Genomic DNA, 22,829 nt, shown 5'->3' with positions numbered 1-22,829 from the left:
ATTTATATCTGTTTCTGCAGCCTGAGCACACCAAACATTTTCAAAATAAAAGCTGCAGGAAAGCCTTGATCAAAATGAGGAGCTGAAAAGTAAAATTAGGAAGTGTCCTAAGCTTGATTTTGTCTACTTTCCACCATCTATGAGAGAATGACTCAACTTCTCTCTTGATTTATTCCCTCAGTAAACATTGTAAACATGAGTTTATGGTCTCAATCTAGTTTCAAATCTTCTTAAATACAGCAAGTTGTTTACTCAAGAAATGATGGTACTTGTAGAGTAAAGCCCAGGGGAAGCTTTAAGGCGGGGTGGCGTACACGGCGTATCTATATCACATCTAAAGTCCATTTATCCCTCCATTCACTGTCCGTCTGTAGTACAATGAATGTAATAATCTGACAAACCTTTCATTAACTCGTTATATATAGTGTTTTAAGACTTTTTTTTTTCAATTAAGCCATCTTAGTTTTCATCTTTACGAGTTTAAATCCTTGTTGCATTTAAGAGAAAAGGGTGATGTTCACATCAGCAGTAATTGTCTCCTATCTAAAAGTGAAGCCATCATGCATTATTTTTGGTAAAGAGTCAAAAGTTAAAAAGGTTGGAAGCAACTTTCTATTTAATCTTGAAGTGGGTTGTATTTGGTGATTTCATGTAAAACTTGTTATAAATGTATTTGCATACTATTTAATGGTACAAGTGTAATATCTTGAAAAGTACCGTGAGTGAAGCGTGAGTGAATAATTAAAAAAATGTTGTTAAGAATATCCTTTCAACAATATAAATATACTGTAAACCTTTTCTTTTTAGTCATTTTCTCTTCAGTTTTACGGGTTAAATGCCAAATGTTCCCATCTAAACGAAAAATTAGATTAATTAAAAATACATATAACAGAACTCTTAACAGCAACCGTTTATTTTATTCTGAAAGTCCCAGAGCATGAAGTTCACGGCGCCGCTTTGACTTCCACACAGTTAGTCGCCCCGCCCCCTGCTCCTCACCTGAGACACTCACCTGGGTACCTGCGGTGCCAGTGCGCACATCGAGCCGCCGGCGACCAGACCCAAGACGCCCGGCCGGCCGCCCGAGCCCGCACCCCCCATCCTCCCTCCCCCCCTCCCGGAGGAACTCGGACCCGCGATGGCGGAGTCCCAGCTGGTGTGCATGGACGAGGGCCACGTCAACGAGAAGGTCCCGGAGACCTCGCCGGCGTTCTACTACAGCGAGGAGCAGCGCGCCGCCCTGGAGCAGCTCCTGAGGAACGGGGACGGCGCCTTCAAGACGCGCCTGCGGGAGGACCACGTCAAGGACTTCCTCTCGGCCCGGGAGGTCGCCTTCTTCCGCAAGACCTTCCGGGAGTACGACACGGACAGCGACTGCGAGTCCGGAGAGCACGAGCGGGCCAAGGAGACCCCCAGCGCGGACTCGGGGGTCCACTCCACCTACTGGCCCGAGATGTCCGACACCGAGGTGCCGTCCCTGGACATCGGCTGGCCCGCCGGCCGGGGCGCGTACAAGGGGGTGACCCGGGTGTCCGTGTACTCGCACCCCCCCAAAGAGTCCGGGCCCCACATCAAGCAGGTGGTGAGGGGCCTCATACAGGAGGCCCACAAGGTACCGATGACGCTGTTGTGTTATTAACGTGTTATCATGATGCAAAGAGTCAAAACACACTCAAGTTCCAGTCAAATTGTTTATCAATTCTATTATTTTATAGTTAAATTATATTGTATCAGTAATATTATACTCTTTGAATCAGGGGAGACGTTTGCTTTTGTTAAGTCGTATTTTTGTATAATTTATTAAGTTCAGTTTTTATTTTCGGTTGACCAAAGTGCTTAACAAGCTCGAAAAGCAGCGATACGATGAAACACAGACAGAGCACAATGTACAATACAAACTGTCTGACAGTAGAGAAACAATAAATGTTTATTAAAAACATAGTGTGCTGTAATCAATAGCTTCAATTTATGAAACAATCACGAGAAAAAGACGTGACGCGACATGAGCCCAAAGTATTCTAATCAACCTGTTATTGTTCTGATGGATCAATCTATGATTCCACTTATCAAACTAAAAAAAACAACTATTTGACAAACTTAAAACACAGTTTAAAGCAACAAATAATCACTTAGGAGGACAAAGACTAAACCATATATTTCAGCACAATGTAGGTCAACACTTTCTTTTTTCTAACTTTTGTGTCACAAAGACCTCGTTGTTGAACCCCAAGTCCTCACGTTGCCCTAAAAAGAAGAAAACACATCTTCTGAGGTTCCGAACGATTGGCTGCGGGTGATCATGTGACCGCTGCGTTGAAGGCTCTCGTTGCGCGTTCGGTCTTGGAGGGGAGGCGTTCTGTAATAACCGAGGGGGCGAGTTTAATGGGTTGTATGTGGAGGGGGTTGAAGTGCAGACGTCACCTTGAGTCAAATATAGATCATTAAAGGACGATTCACTGTATTTAACAGGCGGAATTTATATTTCTTCAACACATTTCAGCATATATTTGCCAAGTAGTGATATATGGACACAGGACTGATTGTGAGTAATGGTGATTTAAAAACGGATACTTGTCCTCGGGGACTTTGCAGTGTGTCTGATGAGCTGCAGACGGGCTCCAGCTTGCTCAGTCCAACCCACTTTCAGTTTACGAGCAAATTCAAATGACAGTTAGGAGTTTATTGCCCCAAAATGTAAATGTTCACCGTCGACAGGTAGAGCGCTCAGGTGCAGCGACCTGAGCTCTCTACCCGCCCGCCAAACCCTAAAGTACGCAGCGTTATAACCAGCGCAACCACGAAAGCAGACACCTACACGCAGATTAACATCAGGCATGCTGGTCATCTCCCCGGGGAAAGACACAAAGACGTGGAAGCGGTTCGCATTCCGCCCACGGCGCCGTCGATAACGAGGCAACACATGAGCCGCGTTTCAGGTTCAAACCTGCTGAGTCATCGGATGGAGAGCGAGGCTCTAAATGTCAGCTTCACATCAGGACTTGCAGAAGGAAGAGGACGTTTTACTCCTCGCTCGCCCACTCCAGGCGCAGGACGAGCGCGTCGGGGGCGAGTGAGTTCCTCTGATCGGTTAGTGGGAGTAATCCCGGGTCACCGTGGCCTCCGCCAGGCCGCTTTTACTGCCGATGGGCCGTAAAAAACCAACTGGGATACTGGTCTCTGAACTACGTGACAACCAGTTAACACGACATGCACTTAATCAAGAATCCCTCCCGATTTGTTTTTGATAATTGCTGCATATTAACCTTCGACTCAGCGGTTGTGCGTCTGCCAGAGGAACTTGTTTGGAGGATCAGGTCCAAACAAGAAGAGGAGAGCAGTAATGAGGAAATGGGTGGGGAAGCTTCACACGATTCGCTTTGACGTGGAAGCTGCACTTGTTGTGTAGATACTTTCCGTGGTGTTGCGTGTCCTGAATATAGCGCCGGAAGTTGTGATCTCGAGCGGGGGGGCGTTGAAATAATTATCAGCCGTGCTAATTCTATTTGAGTTACCCATTTATCACCTGGAAAAACCGGTTTCACACACGTGTCAACTGTTACTCCCTCTGTAAATTGTCTTCATAGATTATATCACGCAGATATTTCGCTGGTGTTTCTGTCGGTTGGTGGAAGGTTTTCGTGGTTTAAAAAAAGGAGGAAGGTCTAAATGATCCAATACCCAGAAACCATCAGATGTGACATCACACACACACACACACACACACACACACACACACACACACAGTTAACAATCCCAAGCGCTGCTCGGTAGCACAGGGCTCCGGTTGGGTAGTTGCCATGGCGAAATGACCCCGTTAAAGAACAGTTGAAATCCCCCCCCAGGTGGTGGCCATCGTCATGGACCTCCTGACAGACCTGCAGATCCTCCAGGACCTGCTGGACGCCGCGGCGCGGCGCGGGGTGGCCGTCTACGCCGTGCTGGAGGCCGGGGGCGTGCCCCACTTCCTGGACATGTGCAGCCGGCTGCAGATCAACGCCATGCATCTGCGGGTGAGCTCGGCAAACACTGGAGGGAGGGAGGGAGGGAGGGAGGGAGGGAGCCGCTAGTACAAATACACCAGCCAATGGAGGCGTGTTGCTGCGCTGCCTCCTTTAGCAGACAAAGGCAGCGGCCGATGGTTACCGATGGTTACCGATGGTTACCGATGGTTACCGTGGATTAGGACGAGGATCTGAGGGACAGTAGCTGTGGTCAAACAGAAACGTCCCTCCTGGTGTCACGTGGAGGTGAAGCTTCAGGTTTATTCACATTAGATGTTCTTAAAAAAATATCTAGGCCCAGATTCATGCTGTGATAAAACTAATTATTTAATTCCACAGTGGTGTAAATGATTGGAATAAAAATTTAATTGATTTATTTTTTGGGGGCATGAATACAAAAAAAAGTTGAAAAGTTGAAATAATGGATAACAGACAACAATTTTTAACAAACACCCGCAATATGAATATATGTTGATGTTTTGCCCCACTTCTTTATATCAGGGTTAATCGCTCTACTTCTCTAAATGAACATCTGGTGCAGTTCTGCTCCACGGGTCACGGTCACCTCAGCCCTGTCGCTCCTGGAGCACTGGGATCACTGGGATCACTGGGATCACTGGGATCACTGGGAGCACTGGGATCACTGGGATCACTGGGAGCACTGGGATCACTGGGAGCACTGGGAGCACTGGGAGCACTGGGAGCACTGGGATCACTGGGATCACTGGGATCACTGGGAGCACTGGGAGCACTGGGAGCACTGGGAGCACTGGGATCACTGGGAGCACTGGGAGCACTGGTGTGTGTCGATGGGGCAGTGAAAGCTCTTTTCAGACGGCTCTGATACTCTTCTTACAGACCCGGATCCTCCGGCTGTAACCTGACGCTCCTCTCGCTAGTCTCTTCTCCCCCCTGTCCCCTTTCTCCTACCTGTCCCCTTTCTCTCCCCCCTGTCCCCTTTCTCTCCCGCCTGTCTCCTTTCTCCCGCCTGTCTCCTTTCTCCTCCCTATCTCCTTTCTCCCCCCTGTCCCCTTTCTCCCGCCTGTCCCCTTTCTCCCGCCTGTCCCCTTTCTCCTCCCTATCTCCTTTCTCCCCCCTGTCCCCTTTCTCCCGCCTGTCCCCTTTCTCCCGCCTGTCCCCTTTCTCCCGCCTGTCCCCTTTCACCCGCCTGTCTCCTTTCTCCCCCTGTCTCCTTTCTCCTGCCTGTCTCCTTTCTATCCTCCCTGTCCCCTTTCTCTCCCCCCTGTCTCCTTTCACCCGCCTGTCTCCTTTCTCCCGCCTGTCTCCTTTCTCCCGCCTGTCTCCTTTCTCCTGCCTGTCCCCTTTCTCCCCCTGTCCCCTTTCTCCCCCTGTCCCCTTTCTCTCCCGCCTGTCTCCTTTCTCCCGCCTGTCTCCTTTCTCCCGCCTGTCTCCTTTTCTCCTGCCTGTCTCCTTTCTCCCCCTGTCCCCTTTCTCCTCCCTGTCCCCTTTCTCTCCCCCCTGTCCCCTTTCTCCCGCCTGTCCCCTTTCTCCCGCCTGTCTCCTTTCTCCCGCCTGTCCCCATTCTCTCCCCCCTGTCCCCTTTCTCTCCCCCTGTCCCCTTTCTCTCCCCCCTGTCCCCAAACGCAGTTTGACCTTTCATCTAGCAGGAAAGTCGTGTGGCAGGTGGAGGTGTGGCAGGTGGAGGTGTGGCCGTGGACGGGGGGCTTAGTGGGTTTGCTCGGGCCCGTGTGATGCTAAGCTACCTGACGCGTGTAAACAAGCAGGAGTGTCTTCACAGAACCTGCGCGTGCGCTTGGTGAGCGGCTCGGGGATGGCGCTGTCCTTTGGGAAGCTGCCCGGGACGCTGTGCTCCAAGTACATGCTGGTGGACGGAGAGAAGGTCCTGTTCGGGTCCTACAGGTGAGCTCCGGCACACGCGGCGACCCAGTGGATCGTTTCTAGTGCCTCTTTGGCGACGGCGAGCTTTTCTACATGAGCGCCATGTTCGCCCGCGACCCTTTGGGACAGAACTAAAGCCAAAGGCTTTCTGGGGTGCCGATGACGAGCAGGAATGAACGAGTCCTGTCATCACGTCACCGGCGCGGCTCAACAGGTGCATCGGGTTTCTTCTTCCTTCTCAGATTTGTCGATGATAAGTAGATAAGTAGGTTAGAGGAGATGAGCTCTGTTTTCCTCTCAGATCCAAATGTTTGGAGGCTTTTAATATAAACTTTCTTTAGAAGCTGCAACACAATAGAAAAAACACAAAGACCCTTTTGAAGCAGATGTTTTTCGGGGCGCTCTTCTCTTCGACAGTTGGTCTCATGATTACTGACTGAGGCCAACATGCAAAACCCGGGTGAGATCATCTGGAGGACAGATGTGTGTCACCAGAGGGCTTTTTTTTACAATAATTAACCAGGTACAGTGAAATAATTACACCGGAGAGCCAGATGTTCTCACACCTGTAAACTAACACATTAAATAATCACACTTTCACACACACGGTTTCTCCTGAGCTGTTTCAACTTCATAAAAACGTTGTTGCTCGATTGTTTTACTGAATAGAACATTAATAAATATTCAATAACAAAATATCTGTTCTTGGAATGACTTTCCAAACACACAATGATTTAATATACATCCGTACATATAATGCGTCATAAAGAGTTAATCTGTGTACAGAAGCCTGTGTTTGAATAAGATGACGCATCTTTCCACACGTCATGTTTGTCAAAACATTGAATCGAAATCCAACAACCTTTCAAAAGCTCAGTAACGATAAGACGTGACCTCGTCGCCACGCGTCGCTTCTTCTTCCTCGTTCCAACGAAAGCCGATTCCGCATGTTTCTCTTCCTTGTCGCTCTCACGCCGTCTTTTCTCCTGCAGCTTCACCTGGAGCTCCTCCCGCGTGGACAGGAACACCGTCACCGTGATGTCGGGGCAGATCGTGGACTCCTTCGACACCGACTTCAGGGAGCTGTACGCCGTGTCCGAGGAGGTGGACCTCTACGGCGAGTTCAACGTCACCAAGCCGCCGATCGCCGCGCCCATCAGGAAGCCGAAGGTGGAGAGAATCCAGCCCCTGGCCGTCTCCATGTCTCGCTTCCAGGTGTCCGTCGGGGACTCCAGACAGGCGGACCTAAAGGTGCCCGCTCATAAATACCACAATCCCAAGTACTCGCTGGTTTTCGGGAAGGGCGCGGCCCTCACGGGTTCGCTGCAGGACCTGTCGACCCCGAGGGACCCGCTCGGCGGCGGGCAGAACGCCAGGAACGGCCCGCAGAACCACGCAGGCCGAGCCCCCCCGCAGAGTCCCAGTTCGCCCGCGGGGGAGGACGACGGGGACGGGGCCTCCAAGAAGAACCAGCTCTTCAGCGCCAAGAAGCAGCGCAGCTCTTTCCGGAGCTTTTTGAAATCCAGGGGAGGGACGGAGACTTTGCAGGAAGGCGTGGTGACCCCCCAGGTGGCCACGCCCACCCGGAAGGTGTCGGAGACCAGCGGAGTCGCAGGCGACGAGGCGGAGGACTCGTTTGAGATCATTGAGATACGCGCGCCAATGAACTCCAAAACCAAGAAGCCCTCAAAGCTCCTCCCGAGAAGCGTGTCTCTGCAGACCATCAACACGGGAGACGAAGACGGTGCGTCCTCACGTCGTTCTGTGACTCCTTTCATCAGGCTCACCATGACCTTTTCCTTGATTGATTCACTGATTTCTTATTTGGTCTATTAAGAATATAAGAGTGCATGAAAATCACCTTCACATATTCAGTGTAAAGAGTTCTTCACATTTGAGCAGCTGACGCGTGTGATTGTTCCTTCACTTAATCTGATAGAAGGTTTTAGGTTTTCGGTGTCACTAAGCAGACAATACATTATTTTATGTTAATTTAACATAATTTAATGTTATATTTCCACAGTCAGCAAAAATGGATTGATTGCATGATGAGTCGGTGCAGCACTTTCAGTATTCTTCTTCTTCTACACTGAAAAAAACAAGGCGTTCTTTTGCTCTTTGATCTTTTAAAAGCCATTTTCTCCACAAAAATATCAATAAGCTATTGATCCGTCCCCCTTTTTGTTTTTGTTTGTCAACAGGGTCTAAAGGTCGCTGGAGGCATCAGAAGAAGAACTGCATCCAGTCGTGAGATCGGCCTCGCTGAAACCCGATGACATCACGCTCCCGAGGCTCTCCGGGTGAAAGGCCTGCTGGGAGATTTCGTGTTTTAGAGTGAAACTCCGGAGGGACATTCCAGCAGTGTGTCCTTTGTATTAAATTAATACAGCCGAGTCCGAAGGGACGGCGCCCAGAGGCTTTGGGGGGGGGGGGTTACGTCACACCTGGTTGCCGTGGCGATGAGTTGTGCCGTTGGGCCCCCGAGTGTCGCCTTACAGAGGAGCCTGTGAATAATGCACGCCGGGCCGCGGCGCGAGGACTCTGCACGTTTACACTTTCAGCAGAAAATGAACAAAATGTGAATTCCTGAGATGCAAATAATCCTTCTTCTGTAGCAGAAATTGTCATGAAATAATCAGTGAAAACTGAACATTTAAGTAAAAGTTAATGAATGTGTGTAATTCCAGGAATAATGAATAGTTTGTGTTTTATTGCTTGACCTTTTTTAAGTTCTTTCATAATGAGTTGCAGAAAACAATGTATCGTCTATTTGAGGTTGAAACGTGGTGTTTATCTCTTTACGTGATCGCTGGTGACCATGAACTATTTTTATATTTGGTCAAATGTCTAAAAAGGCCAAAACAATGTGTTTTAGACTCTTCATTGCGTTATAAATAGCGTTTCACTGTGTTTTCTTTACTTCACAGGCTAAAAAATGTGAAAGCAGGGCAATGACATGTTTGTAAAATATATGCATTTTCCTAATATTTACACACATTTCTTGAAAAGTTTATATCTGCAATGATTTAAGAGAATTACTTTTTAAACATTAATATTAATACAAAAGATTACACTCGATACAATAGTTCTTCTGTGACATATTAAGGGACCATCTTTTTCCCTTCATCCTAAGATGTTTAGCAGTAAATTAATATTTGACCTGAATGCACCAGTGAACCTTCATTAATTTACAATATTAGACAAAAAAAAAATCATACACATCATGTCTAATTTTACAGAAGTTCCCGTTGGCGGCGTTTTCTCTAAACGGGTTTGTTGTCACACTGATCCATAAATGTCCTTCAGTACCTTTTAAAGCACCAAACTACACGACAGCCTCATCCAGAGGCCTTCAGCATCGTGTCACAATCAAGGGGAAAATAGATTTTCTTTGTTCGCTGGCAGTATTTCCTGATATATACAATATATATATATATATATATATATATATATGTATATGTATATATATATATATATTCTCCATGGCGTTAAAGCGGTTTACGTCTATTTCACAGGCGTTGCGTGTGTGAGCGCACGCTGAGGGAAAGGGTTCACTGGGTGTTAATTCGTGCTGCTGCTCCCGTGAAACCACAGCGGCTCATCGCAGCTCACGACAGGAAGTGACGTCACGCGCCCATCAGATAACCACGGGGCTGTGAGCCGCGCCTCTCCCGAGTTCTCATGGTCACAGCAGAAGGTTGAGCGGTGGAGTACCTCCACCTGCTGGAGGGATTCATGTACGAGTGGTTCACAAAACGATCCAGATGACATCACACATTGTACATAACATTTATTTATTTATAAGTTAATCTAAAAAGCTTTTCACGTTATTTACAACAGTTGGAACAGGAATTTACATTTATGACAAAATAAAGTTATAAAAGGGTAAAAAGTAGAAAGCCGCTGGTCCACAAACCGTTTGGGTCTATTTGAAAAAAGCTAAATTCTGATATGAAATGTCTACAGCAATAAATAGCTCCTGTGCACTGTGAGGTAAACGACCCCCCACTGAAAGAGACCGGATCACCTCAAATGATCCCTCGGGTTTTAGTTCCTTTTCTTTTTTCGGAGTCTGGTTTTAGTTGTTTTGACTTTCATTTTCATTCTGTCGCAGCTTTTGTGGACATTTAAAGGATCATTTGAGTCGTTCTGTGTCTTTTGTTCTTCATGAACATAAAATCCCAGGATGATCGATCTATGAAACATGGCGCTATGAGGACGTGTTGCTGATGACTTTCCTCTTCCGTAGGGACACCAGGTCATAAAACGGGTCTTTGGTGATACTCGCTCTGAAAGACACAATGAAGACTCAGACGGAGCAGCAGGACTTTGTTCAAATCTCCATCAACGCCTTTTTAAAGCTCACATTTTGTTCCTTTAAAATGTTCAAAACCTGAATTGTTTATGCACCAGAATACTTCTGGGCTCTGCGCTGTCGAACGGGTGAACATCTGGAGGTCACGCGGTGTCATCACCGCCGTCTCCTCTGTGACCTTAAAGGCGGCTCTCACCTGATGGCGCTGATCCAGGCGTCGCGCTCCTCCGGGCCGGCGGCGCTCAGCTTGTAGGACTGATGTTTGCCCTGCACCACCCGGCCTTTGTTCTCCGTCTTGCAGGCCTTGATCTTCTGTCCTTTGGGGTTAAATAACTCCAGGCAGTACTGTTCAAACACACGGCAGGACGGCGTCACCGCGTGCATGTGCTTCATCGTGTGTGTGTGTGTGTGTGTGCACCGTGACAACAGAGGTAAAAGACACTCTACCGGTTTGCTGGAGTCACACAGCTTCTCGACACAGAGGTTCTCCAGAGGGATAATCCCGATGGGGTCTTTGTCCTGCGGGTGGAGGAGGTGGAAGAGGACATTAAAGTCTAACACTTGCGCGTCGGTGTGAAGCGGTAAAGGGGCGGTTCTTACCGTTGTGTATTCAAAGTAGTACAAGCAGCTGTCCGTCAAAATGAACCACCTCCTCTTCCAGGTTTTAACTCGACCACCTTCAACAGAGGACAGCGGTTAATCGGGTGGAGAATCTCCTCCCGGCGGCGGCATCTCAGTCGGCATTTCTCACCCATCTTCAGGAGCCAGCCCTCCCGGTCCGGGTTGAAGAAGGTCAGCGTGAGGTCGTTCCCGTCGTCCACGGGGATTTTGAACGGCTCGCTGCGAATGCTCGCGTACAGTTTCTGCAAGAGAAGGTCAGCGTCTTCAAACATTCAAACACGGAACGGTTCCTCATTTTAAAATAGCCTCAGATCTACGACGGCACAAGTGAAATGACTCAACGTCCCGGGTGTCCTTCGACCTCAGACCCCCACCGAGTACAGTAATAGAGTGAGTCGGGTGGAGACGCGCACCGTCAGCAGCTCGGCGGGAAGGTCCTGCCCGTTGTTGATCCCTCTGTTCATGGTCACGAATCTCTGCAGGCCGGGTTTGTCTTTCACGTTGGGGTTGTGGAGACTCGTGTTGAGCATGATGACGGCGAAGGAAAGGATGTAGCACGTGTCTGTCACACACACACACACACGCACACACACACACACACACACACACACACGATGGGGAAACACTTAGGATTCTGCAGCCGTGCGTCTGAATATTTTACAGCACAAAAATAACATAAAACAATTTATACGTCGCCATGGCAACGCCAGCTGCCTGCAAGGGAGCGAGGCAAAAGGAGCCCAAGGAGCCTCTCGCATGAGTCCTTCCTTCCTGAGCTCTCGGTGGCGTCCGTGCGCATTGAACTTTAGATAAATCAGCTGAATCTACAGATTCCGGTGCCCTCGGAGCGCGTTTGGACATCCTCGCCGTGACGTCACCTGTCTGTTTGTGGGCCGACGTTTTTGAAACTAATGACTGGAAGTGGCTGAAACTAGAGATTGAGATCATAAACTCGTGTTTACAGTGTTTACTGAGGGAATAAACCAACAGGGAACAAAACACACAAGCGTTTTTTGTTTGAATCAGTCAAATTTGGGACTAATCCTCTAAAATGTTCTGTTTTCTTCTTGCAAATGTGTTAGTTAGCTTCTTTCCTTTCCGACTGGTCCATCACTTCTTTCATTTTGTGCCCTGAGCGGCCCTAAAGCGCGTTGCACTGCCTGAATAAATTGCACCGGTATTAAAAATAATTTCCTGTGAGCGCCGCCAGAGGAGGAAGACTTTTATCTCTGATCAGCTGCTATTGTGAAATAAAACATGTTGATCCTGGCGGCAGAGAGGCTGCACGCCGCTGTAATCAACGGCGTTGTCGGCGTACCGGTGGACTGGAAGACCCCCGGGTTACAGTCGCAGTAGCGGGTTGCAAACGCCTCCATCATCCTGTCAATCTTCTGCGCTTCTCCCGGGAGACGAAAGCTCCACAGAAACTGCCTGCAAGAGAAAAAAGACACACACGCCGTCAGAGAAACGAGGCGCGAAGGAACCTGCAGCCACGCCGACTTTAAAGCAACACGAACCTCAGCGCTTGCACCAGGTTCAGATCAGAGAATTCATGCAGACCCACAAACGCTTTGAGGGTCTGCAGGTGCATCTCCTCCCTGCGAGAGACAAAGTAAAATCATAAATGGGGAGAAGAACATCGAGCGCGAAGAAGATGCGAGGAGCTCCATCCTGCGGAACGTCGAGCTAGAACTTAAAACTTAATGAATTAAGATAAAAAAAAAGATATTTGACTATTTCCCTGCTGCCCGTGTTGCCTCATCACCGGCCCTCTGTGCATCTCCATGGCAACGCCCCAAATGATGATATACCGTGGCATCGTTGGACTCTTGTTTTCATCAATCTGTCGGGGGCGAGCGTGCTCACTGTACCTTTCTCCCAAAAAGTTCCCGATGGCGGTCTTGTTGAGTCCGTCCTCCTTGTAAAGGAACTCGGCCAGCGCCTCGGCTCGCCATTCCAGCAGCTCGCTCTCCACCAGGTAGCGGACACCCTGAGGACGAGCAGACGGTCCGAGCTCACACGCAGACACTTGTTTTGGGTGGATCGCCTTCGTTTAACCAAAGCTTCCGCGTGCTCTGGAAACCTTAGACAACGGTTCTCATATCGCACTTTTTTCGGAGTCCAGCAACACGTGTCAATTTTCTCCCTTTTTCTCTCTTTTGAAATAAACTCCCATATTCACTGAAATCAACCGAGGCAGATAGAACTTTGGTTTAACTCATTTAAGCTCATGTTGGAGTCCACGTCCTCTGCTCTCCATCCAGTGGGACCAACGTATGAGTGGATTAAATATTCATTTCTTTTGGGGGAACATCTATGAATTACAGCACAAATGATCACAGACAAGCTTCCCGTTAAACGTCGACACTCTAATCAACTCTTCTAACTTCTTGGTTTTCTTCTCCGTCTGAGTCGACGACGTCATTCGCCACCAGAGGAGAAAGACAAAGTCTCCTTAATGTCTCTTCAGAGCCACATCTGGAAAGTATGACCCCTTCCTGCAGAGCCCCCCCTTTCCAATCAATTACACGTCAAAGACCCCCTAACATAACCCCCCGGGGGGGGGTCTCAAACTTCTCATCCTTCCACTCGAGCTGGGGGGGGGAAGCAGCCGGGGAGACGGCAGGCCGCGAAGTGGAGCTTCTGCAGCACTTCAGGGAACAGGATGTGGCTTTTCTCTGCGTCGCTGCACGGTTTTGCACCTCTGCGCGCGCTCACCGCCGCCGCCATCGGCTGTCACCCGTCGGGCGACCTTCACAACCAGAGGAGAAGTGAGTGAAGGTACGACCCCCCCAGCTGCACCTCCTCTGAGACGTAAAGCGCTGAATCAAACCGTCCGCATCGATGTGTGTGTATTTGCTCAAGCAGTGAACGCTCGCCTCCATTTGATGCTGCGTTGATCTTTGAGAGCTGATAACGTTTGAGAGCTTCTTCCACCACTTTCCCCCGTAAAATATCAGCAAGAAACAACAGCAAATCCTCTTATGACTGTTTGTTTGCACCAAAACACAACGGAAACTCACCTTTTTGGGGTCCATGTTGAATTTCTTCTTCCCGCGAAGGAATCTCCTGTTCTTCACGACGTTTTTACTGCAACAGAATGCCCCAAAAATATCATCATTTAAGTACATATGACATGTGATATGACGTCTTCTGTACATTCAGAGCGGATTGTTTTCACTCCTCACATCGTGTAAGTTGCCGCGCTGCTTTCTGAGTGTGAATAATTCAGCATTAATCTTCAGGGGCAATTTGCATGATTGGTTTAATGCACTTTGGGTGTATATTCGTTTCACGAGGCTCAAAATGACATCATCAGAGTATCTTAGCAGTTTAATTTAAGATGTATTAACTCGGCAATGGTAGTTTGCCTTATTAAAGATCAAAGATCCAAACATTTCTCCATCATTTAATGAAACATTTGACCCGTTTGGAGGATTCCTCCAGCGTGTGTTTCCTTCAGTCTATTCGGGCGGCGCAGCGGTTCTGGTAAACTGTGGTTATCATACCAGTAACTGCTGACGTATTGCAATGCTTTGCACCTCCTGCAAGCAGCGACAATAGCAAGAGGAAGTGAAAACGTGTAGATGGCTGCACGCCTTCTCAAAATGTCAAGACTTCCTCTGCACTTCGGCTGACTGGGCCCGATGCCTCCGGCCCGTTAGGGAACAGTGACCAGCAGCGGGGGGGGGGGGGGGGGGGGGTCACTTCTCGTGCACGGCCAATGAAAGAGCACCAATGGTGCCGGTTCAAATGGAAGACGCGCACGCAGGCCGCCTCCGCTGTGCACGACGTGCACTGTGAAATAGTGTTTAATAGACTATAAATATGATGGACACTTATCTTAAAGTACAAAATGCATTGGATTAACAATCGAAGTTGAAGTCATGTGCAAGTAAAAGATGAACTAATTAAGATCAGTTTTTGAACTGCGAACTGCCGACGGGCGCCATCTATGACCCGTGTGACCCGGATGTCTCCTTGACCCCGGAGCTGCTCCTCATACTCACTCCTGCTCCTTCAGCTCGGGGCTTTGGATTTCTGCCGTGATGTCGTTGATCTCCAACCTCAGCTTCTGGAAGGAAAAAAAAAAAATGGAGGGAGTTGAAGTGAAAAAGACGCTGGCTCGGTACCAAGGTCCTTCGTGGCGTCACGGACGACGTCACACGACTCAGAGCCAATCAGCCGCCAGCAGAAAATAACCTTCACACCTCAAAGGGAAAACATGGCGAACAAAACACCTTCGTGTGCTGTGAAAAGCTCTGTGGAGGCCATCAAGAGTGGGCGAGAAGAATAATGGGGTATTTTTAATGCGAGACCTTGGAAGGATATAGATATAAATATATATATATATATATATATATACATAAAGTACCCGAATGTCATCCAGCAGCTCAAACTTGTGAATCCCAGTGGTGTGAGCCTGTCTCTTCGGTGGAGCTGTGGGAGACAAGAAGGCTTTGGTGAGGACGGCGTGAGGACTGCTGGACGCTCGCCATCACACACCAGCAGCGACGAGAAGGTCAGTGGACCCGAACCGCCTCTTCCTCACGTTCAGGATGATGGGTCAAGTTGATTGTGACTTACTTCACTAAAGTTTCAATCATCACTCATTGTTATTGTCACAGGTCTCAAACGAGAGAAATGTTCGACAACAAAACGGTTTCACAGTTTCGAAAACTAAATGTCAATCAACCAGCAGCGTTTTCAGTGAACCCTCATGACTGAACCACAAATAGTGGGACTAACACTTTAAAACAAGTCCATTATTTTGATAAAGCGTGTAGATGAGCGTACCTTTGCCCCAGAGGAAGCTGTCCTTCCTGCAGATGGCCATGTTGTGGACGGCGCAGAGCGACTGAGAGGCGAACAGGAAGCCGTGTGTCGGAGTGTCAGAGCGAAGGAAAAAGGGCCGGCGCTGCTTCTGTGACGCCCGAAAACAGACTCGACGTGCGCGACGAGGTGTGCGCGCACGTCGTTCCCCCCCGGCCGCTGTCAGGGTTACACATCTGCCACGTCTGCCACAAGGAGCTCTCCACAAACGCGAACACCACCAAAAACATCTCGACGTGCGTGCCCTTCAAAATAAAAGGGTTTCATCTTTGTTCTGTGGGGCGAAGAAGCCAAATGAACATGAAACGCGCCCACTTGAGCAGGAAGGAAAGGACTCGAGCGACGCGTGGCTCGTCTCCAAACGCCGGGCCCCATCTAGTGGGCCTCGCAAATTATACGTTCACTCGTTGTCAACGAATCCCACGAGAAGACCAAAGCAACATGAAGGTTCACGTGGTTCATTTGCTGCGTAACAACCTGAGATTTTCACTGATGTTTCCCCACAGTCGATTGTTACAGTGACACCAGAATTCATAGATTTGTTTTGCAACGTTTCTTTCTTCTGCCTGTGTTTACTGGCTGCTTAGCAACTGGGTGCTGAAATAAAAAGGCCCAAACTGGAGAAGTCACCAAACACGTGTTTGCGTGAGTCACACTTTATTCACACTTATTTTAGATCGGTGTGTATTTTCGGCAGGATAAGAACTAACGATCACTGTGTGTTTTAAGGGTCACATCATCATACGTCATAAAATAAAGACATTATTTTATAAATGGTTCATAAAATAACTTCTTAGATGTGAGAAATGAGAAGCGCTGAGTGACATCATTGTCATTCAGCAGCGGAGGATGAGCAGAAAGACAGAACAATTATTCCTCGTGTCACCTGAAACTCACCAACGTCCCTGAACAGCTGTGAGTCCACCACGAATCCCGCCTGTCAATCAGCAGCGGCAGCGCTCGCCATGAGAGACGCCAACGAAGCGGCTGTCGCCCGGTCCGTCCTCCTGCAATTGGGCTTCGCGCGCTGGGATCTTTTCTTCGTAATGGGACATGTCGTGTTTCGGAGGAGACGTGGTGACGAGACGAGCCAGAACGTTCACCAGGAACACGTCACTGAACGGCATCACGGGAACAAAGAGACACAGCGATGGACTCAGAAACCCAGCAGACAACCAGAGGACTGCAGTGGTTCTCAAACTAAACCATACATACATAGTACCCCTAAGACTTGTTTTATATGTGAATAGGTTCTAAGTTTAAATTTATTTGGAAAAAAAATACCCCGTGGAGTGCCTTCAAGTACCCCGCAGGGGTACACGCCCCCCCATTTGAGAACCACTCTGGACTAGAGAGACACGAATCAACCTGTAAAGTGATGAAATAATCCACAGAGAAATGAAAGACAACTTCAGAGAGACACAAGTCAACCAGAGAGATGCAACATTGCTGCAACGAGACAAAAGCAACCGGAAAGAAAAGAAAACAACGGACGCAGAGATAAAAGAAAGATGAGAGATGCAAAACAAAAAAATGAATAAATAAAGCAAAAGGGAATAATCCACAGACCGGCAAGATCGACACAACAGGACGCAAACTAACATCCACGTAACAACTGCAGTGAGACACAATGGGACACAAACAGCAAGGAGACAGAACTGACCAGAAGAATTGACCCGAAGAGACACAGAACAACAAGGTTTGCACACGGCGACAATGAACCACGAAGGTATGAGCGACAGTCGCCGCTGGCCGCGTTCAGAGACGCCAGGGTTGTTGCTCCAGGAGCCTCGTGTGGCCTCCCGAGTCCTCGGGCTCCTGAGGAGGGAAAATGCTCCTTGATATTTAGTGATTACCGAGCCATCTGTGGCGTTAAGTGTCCCTCTGCTCTCACTAAGTGCTTTGATTTGTCCCCCCCCCCCCCGAGGGTCCAGAGCACACCTGCAGAACTCGGGTCTGGAGTCTTCTGATGCCCCGGCGTTCCACTCGGTTGCCACGGTGACGCGACAAGGCGGATGCCGTCGGGTCGGCGTGTGCGGTGTGCAGGCGGCGCAGATGCACTGTCACCAGATCGTGCAGCAGCACACCGCCAAGTGCAAACGTATGACGTCAATGAAAGATCCGATCAATAGAAATGAATCATCAACAACGAGATACAAAGCACTCTGGTGCTTGTGCCCAAACTCAAAAAGTGAAAGAGATTTTAAAACGTAAAAAAAACGAAAGAGTTTCAGTTTCTATGCCTACGGCTCCTCTTGTTTCTCTTCTTCGGGGGGGAACAGCGGCCGCTCAGCGCTCAAGGCCGGACGACAAAGCGGCAAACAAAGCAGTCGTGTGAGCGCATTCACCTCCCGAGGCGACGATCAGAGGTCGTTCAGCTGTCGTTCATTCAGCTGCTCTTATGACTGAAATCCCTGTTTGGCCCTCGGGGCCTCCTCCCAGTCAGAGGACCACTGGCGTCTTCTGAGGCTCCAAAAGCAAATAGGAACTTTGAAGTGGTTTTGGATCCATTATCGACCTGCAGAAAGAAATGTTTCCGTTGTGCGATGAGTCAAATGATCATCGATGAAGGTTAAAATGTCTCTAAGTCCGGATCCATCACTTCACCAAATATGTTTTTATATATTTATCATTCGATTTTTATTATGATTCTTCCGTATTTGCAACAACCTTTCAACAAGACCGACTACGAATGAAAATGAAGGTCAAAGATCAGCAAGTTCAAGTACTTTATGCACACACACACACACACACACACACACACACACACACACTCTCTGCTCTTCAACTTTCAAACAAGCTTCAAAGGGGATTTCTTCCCCAAAGATAAGAAAAAGGAGCCTTGAGTGTATTGATCCACCATCAAAGTGCTGCAGCTCCATCTGAAAGCTCGACTGAGTGAAAACAACCTTTCTATGTTGAGAAAAACGCCTGCCAGGGGACAGAATATATATATATATATACATATGTATATATGTATATATACACATTGTTAGTGGTTACTTACAACCAGCAGCGACGCCTCGCCGGATGCGTCTCTATTAGACTTCTGATTATCGGCACAAATGAGAGAAAGAGAGTCGCGGATATTCATCTGGGCCCAAACTGGACGTGATCATGGACTGGTAGTACCAGCTGGAAACGCACTCCTAGATTGAACAAAGGGGGCCGCCGGGGGTCCGTGTTGTGTGGCCTATTTGTAAAGCAATCTCACCAAAACAACATTGCTGATTCTAAACATCTCGCAAGAGGGTTTTAATTATTGACAGTGATTGCTGTGATTCTCACAAGTGGAAATATTGATGAAAATGATGAATAGGATTCCAAGATCAGACGGGACTGTGAGCCGTAAACACATAAAAGATGCATATGTGGTTTGGTGTTTTTAATAGCAGCAGCGGTGAATGTATTTCAGTACCTTTACTCTTCAGTTTGAGATAGTTTTCAATAACCTTTAACATCCCCGTCCTCTCCAGATGTGTTCGTGATGAACTGCAGCGTGAAATGTTCCTCTCCTCTTGCACTGAATACACTCTGTAAAACCCACCGTCACGTCAGGATCTCATGGAACGCGACGCAGCGACAGCAACGCGACAAGCGCTTCGATGCAGCCGGATTAATCATTGAGAAAAACATCAGATTTAACAACAAAATGAACACACACCGGCCAAGATTCAATTAACAAAGAGCGAACGACATCCATCCTTAATCCTGCTTTTGTCTGTTGATCTGCAATTGTGTTTCTGACATTTCGAACCTGCCAAAAAAGTGAAAAGGGTCCAGGTGGGATCAGATGGAGCTGAGAAGCGGCGCTGTGACGGCGGCGGCCTGAAAAGAGAGCACTTATCTAATCGGAGTAGCAGCTGGTTCCCCGTCAGAGCGGATAAAAGGAGTTTGAGAAACTGCTTTTCTTTTTCACTTAGAGCAGCCGGTGATAAGCAGCCGACCCACGAGGGGGATTGTACATTCCTAACGCACCAGCGTGGACAGAAAGACATTTTCTAAACTCTATGAGTCGCTCATAAATATATATGTATGTATATATATATATATATATATATATATACATATATATATGTGTTTTCATATATATGACATGAAAATGATTATTTATATATATATATATATTTATATATATATATTTATATATATATATGTATATATAAATATATATATATATATATGTATGTGTATATATAAATATATATGTGTATATATATATAAATATACATATAAATATATATATATGTATATATATATATGTATATATATATAAATATACATATAAATATACATATAAATATATATGTATATATATAAATATAAATATATATATACATATATATATGTATATATATATTTATATGTATATTTATATATATATATACATATATATATATATACTAAATTCAAATAAGCATTTTTTCCTTTATGATCAATGGATCATTCTCCCTCGCGGTAGTCGTGAAACCGTCTGTCTTCATCACTGTGTCCACTCGGCACGATGGTTGCAGAATCAATCTGGAGGGAAAATTAGTTTCTAATCCCCACTGAGACACTTTGGACGCCTCGTTCGTCCCAAATGTCCGGCTGTCAGGACACAAATTAAACTCCAAACAGTCTCCAAAGCAACAGGAGCTCCCTGTGACGCGTGGACTCGTGGTAATTGATGATGTCTGTGTTTATTTGGCCGAAAAACAGTTATGGGAGTTTGGTGCGCTGCCTCAATGTTCTCCGGGAAGCAGCCAACTCAATTATCTTAATTCCACTCAGGACGCCATGGGATGGAGGGCTGCATGTCGCCGCGTGTGAGAGAGGGACGGCTAACGCTCGCTAGGACGTCCTCGCGTCCCTCCTGCATGACGAACACACCGCTGAATCGATCGGCGCCCTGGAATTCTGAATCGAGGCCCCTGGAGACGTCAGGCTAATGAGGTTTCTGTGCGAGGAGCTGAGTGCAGTCCTCCCCTCTTGGTATCTACGCGGGCAAAGCATGAATGTTGCTTTTGCACCAAGGAACAATAGCGTTGAGAGAGGATAGAAGCAATGAGACGTGCAGACCACGAGCCGGTCGATAATCCACCCTAGTTTTGTTTGAAGGGAACAATGTGGCCTTTGGGGGAAATATGCTGCAGAGCCAGCTGGGGTTCGTCCACTTCGTCCACATGTCATCTGTTGCTTGCATGTATCAAAGTAGTAGCAGTAAAAAGTTAGACGTTGAGTAGGAGTATAAAGCAGCATAATGAGTACCTTTAGAACCTGAAGCACTTGTGTGAATGTTCTCTGTGTCCTTGTGAGACATTTGACATTTCTCCGCAGAAACAGCGAGCGGACTCGCCGACGCCTCGAGGCCGTCAGAGAGCTAAAAGGCGGAAAGCAGAGATCTGATTAGGAGGAGCCTCTTTGTTTTTCCGCCCGCACCTCGTCGCTCACGTCTGACTCACAGCGGCGGGCGGCGAGCTCCTCCCACTCGGGGGACGTGGCGCCGTGCATCAGCTCCTTGACAATCCCTCACCTGCATCTTTTGCACGCCGCCATTTAAATCACACAGGCGAGGGACAGAACGTGTGTGTGTGTGTGTGTGTGTGTGTTGGGGGGGCAGAGACTGACTCAGAGGATTCGTTTGAATTGACTTCTGTTTGCCGTCTGTTTGCCGTCTGCGGCGTGGTTATTTGGGGGGGGGGGGGGGGGCTGTGTTTGTGACCTTTGCGGCGCTGTAGGAGTCTGCCGGTCCGCTCACACGAGACCTGGTACATGATGAAGGGAGTAATATAACTGTTCATCTCCTGCTGGATGCAAGTGAGAGACGGATGACCGTGATTTTTAAGTGATTGTTGCAAAAACCCTCGAGGAGTCGCATCAGAGCCTGTGAGTCATCCAGCAGGCGTCTCTTTGGTTTAGTCTTTACTGAGTTTAGTCACTCATTGCTTATTGTTGCGTTCGGACTGGTTCAAAAAGGGTTTGAAATATGCAAACCCGTGAAATGTTCCTTTATGTGGATGATTCATGATGCAGAAGTGTGTTTCCACTCAGTAGAAACTAAAGTCCACTAAAGCGTTTTTCCATCACTGCAATGGACCAAGTTACAAACAAGCACGAAATGAAAACTTTTATTATTATCTAATTAAAATCAGCCTCACGGTTTGTTCATCACTCGGCCGGGTGGTAATTACATTTCCTGTTCCTTCACAACAAAGGAGTCCGGATAGGATTTTATTAATCTTTCATTGAGTCACAATAAACGCGCCGCGTTTTTCTCTCCGGATGCAGTTTGACGTCCGTTGAAGCTCAAACACTGAACAACAGGCGACGAGCAGAGAGACGTCCGCCGTCCTTCCGAAGGATCCACTCTGCAGAGTGCAGAGGACATCGGTGCGAGACACACACACACACACACACACAATAACCAGCAGGGAGGCTTCAATCAATCGATCCATCCGTGTGAAAAGGCAGATGTTGATCTGCTTTACGAGGCCCACCGGCACTAATCAGCGAGATGCTCAGCGACTGAAGCAATGACAGTGAGATGCTCTCACAGGAAGAAAGGCACTTATTTACACTTTAACGGCTGCTTCCAGTTATCAATCCCACAAACACCCTCATTTGCTTGTGATGTCTTTGTGGCTTTTCTCTTTTGTCCTTAGTTTGTAAAATCCCAAATCAACTAGAAGATATTAAATTGTGTATTTCTGTCTCGCTGTGTTCATCGGCTGTCTTTTGCTTTCATTGGTATTTTAAAACACTTTTTATCTGTTTCATTTGAAAAGTGAAAGTCGATAAACTTGCATCAGCACAAGAATACCTGAGTTAGAAGGTTACAAAACAACCACATCTTCATTTGTGTTACTTATAGTAAAGTTGTCATTACTGTGGTTTTGAAGTTGTTGCGTGTCTCCTCTTTAGACATTTGTTTTGTTTTTTGTGTCATTTTGTGTTTGTGTGACTTTAGTCATTTTGTCTCTCTTTGTTATAGAGATGTTGTAGATATTTTTGTATCTATTTTTTGTGTCCCTGTGCGGCCGTTTTGCTTCTGCAATACAAACAATAAATGTGGTTTCATTAAAACGTTTTAATCTTGCTTGTTTGTATTTGCAGTCAATACTTCACTACATCTCACATTGTATTTTACTGTGTTTATCTGATACTTTATTGTTTAAAGTTTTAAAAGCCGTTTCACTTTTTCCTTAAAATAAAACGCA

General features: G+C 47.4%; 2 protein-coding genes and 1 long non-coding RNA gene across 3 annotated transcripts; 2 read left to right on the top strand and 1 right to left on the bottom strand.

Annotated features, from left to right (window-relative positions):
* The first annotated feature begins 41 nt into the window (after positions 1-41).
* Positions 42-8,935, top strand: fam83fa (family with sequence similarity 83 member Fa). Its single transcript, XM_040190195.2, has 5 exons — positions 42-1,612; positions 3,843-4,010; positions 5,761-5,882; positions 6,854-7,605; positions 8,063-8,935. The coding sequence occupies exons 1-5, from the start codon at positions 1,139-1,141 to the stop codon at positions 8,110-8,112; spliced, it is 1,566 nt and encodes a 521-aa protein (XP_040046129.2). The 5' UTR covers positions 42-1,138; the 3' UTR covers positions 8,113-8,935.
* A 701-nt stretch (positions 8,936-9,636) lies between these two features.
* cyth4a (cytohesin 4a) lies at positions 9,637-16,071 on the bottom strand. The gene is made up of 13 exons (XM_040190199.2): positions 15,595-16,071; positions 15,173-15,237; positions 14,808-14,872; positions 13,821-13,887; positions 12,669-12,787; positions 12,315-12,395; positions 12,116-12,228; positions 11,211-11,359; positions 10,928-11,039; positions 10,777-10,853; positions 10,624-10,695; positions 10,373-10,521; positions 9,637-10,150 (listed from the first exon to the last, which is right to left on the bottom strand). Exons 1-13 carry the CDS (start codon positions 15,632-15,634, stop codon positions 10,072-10,074), a joined length of 1,188 nt encoding a protein of 395 aa, XP_040046133.1. The 5' UTR covers positions 15,635-16,071; the 3' UTR covers positions 9,637-10,071.
* On the top strand, positions 15,005-22,696 carry LOC144384566 (uncharacterized). The gene is made up of 2 exons (XR_013451361.1): positions 15,005-15,319; positions 20,404-22,696. It is a non-coding gene; the product is annotated as an uncharacterized LOC144384566 (long non-coding RNA).
* The last annotated feature ends 133 nt before the right edge of the window (positions 22,697-22,829 follow it).

This window comes from Gasterosteus aculeatus, chromosome 11 (genome assembly GCF_964276395.1).
Source record: "Gasterosteus aculeatus chromosome 11, fGasAcu3.hap1.1, whole genome shotgun sequence".
Classification (NCBI taxonomy): domain Eukaryota; kingdom Metazoa; phylum Chordata; class Actinopteri; order Perciformes; family Gasterosteidae; genus Gasterosteus; species Gasterosteus aculeatus.
The sequence above is the reverse complement of the archived record's forward strand: the minus strand, read 5'-3'. Positions and strand labels throughout refer to the sequence as shown.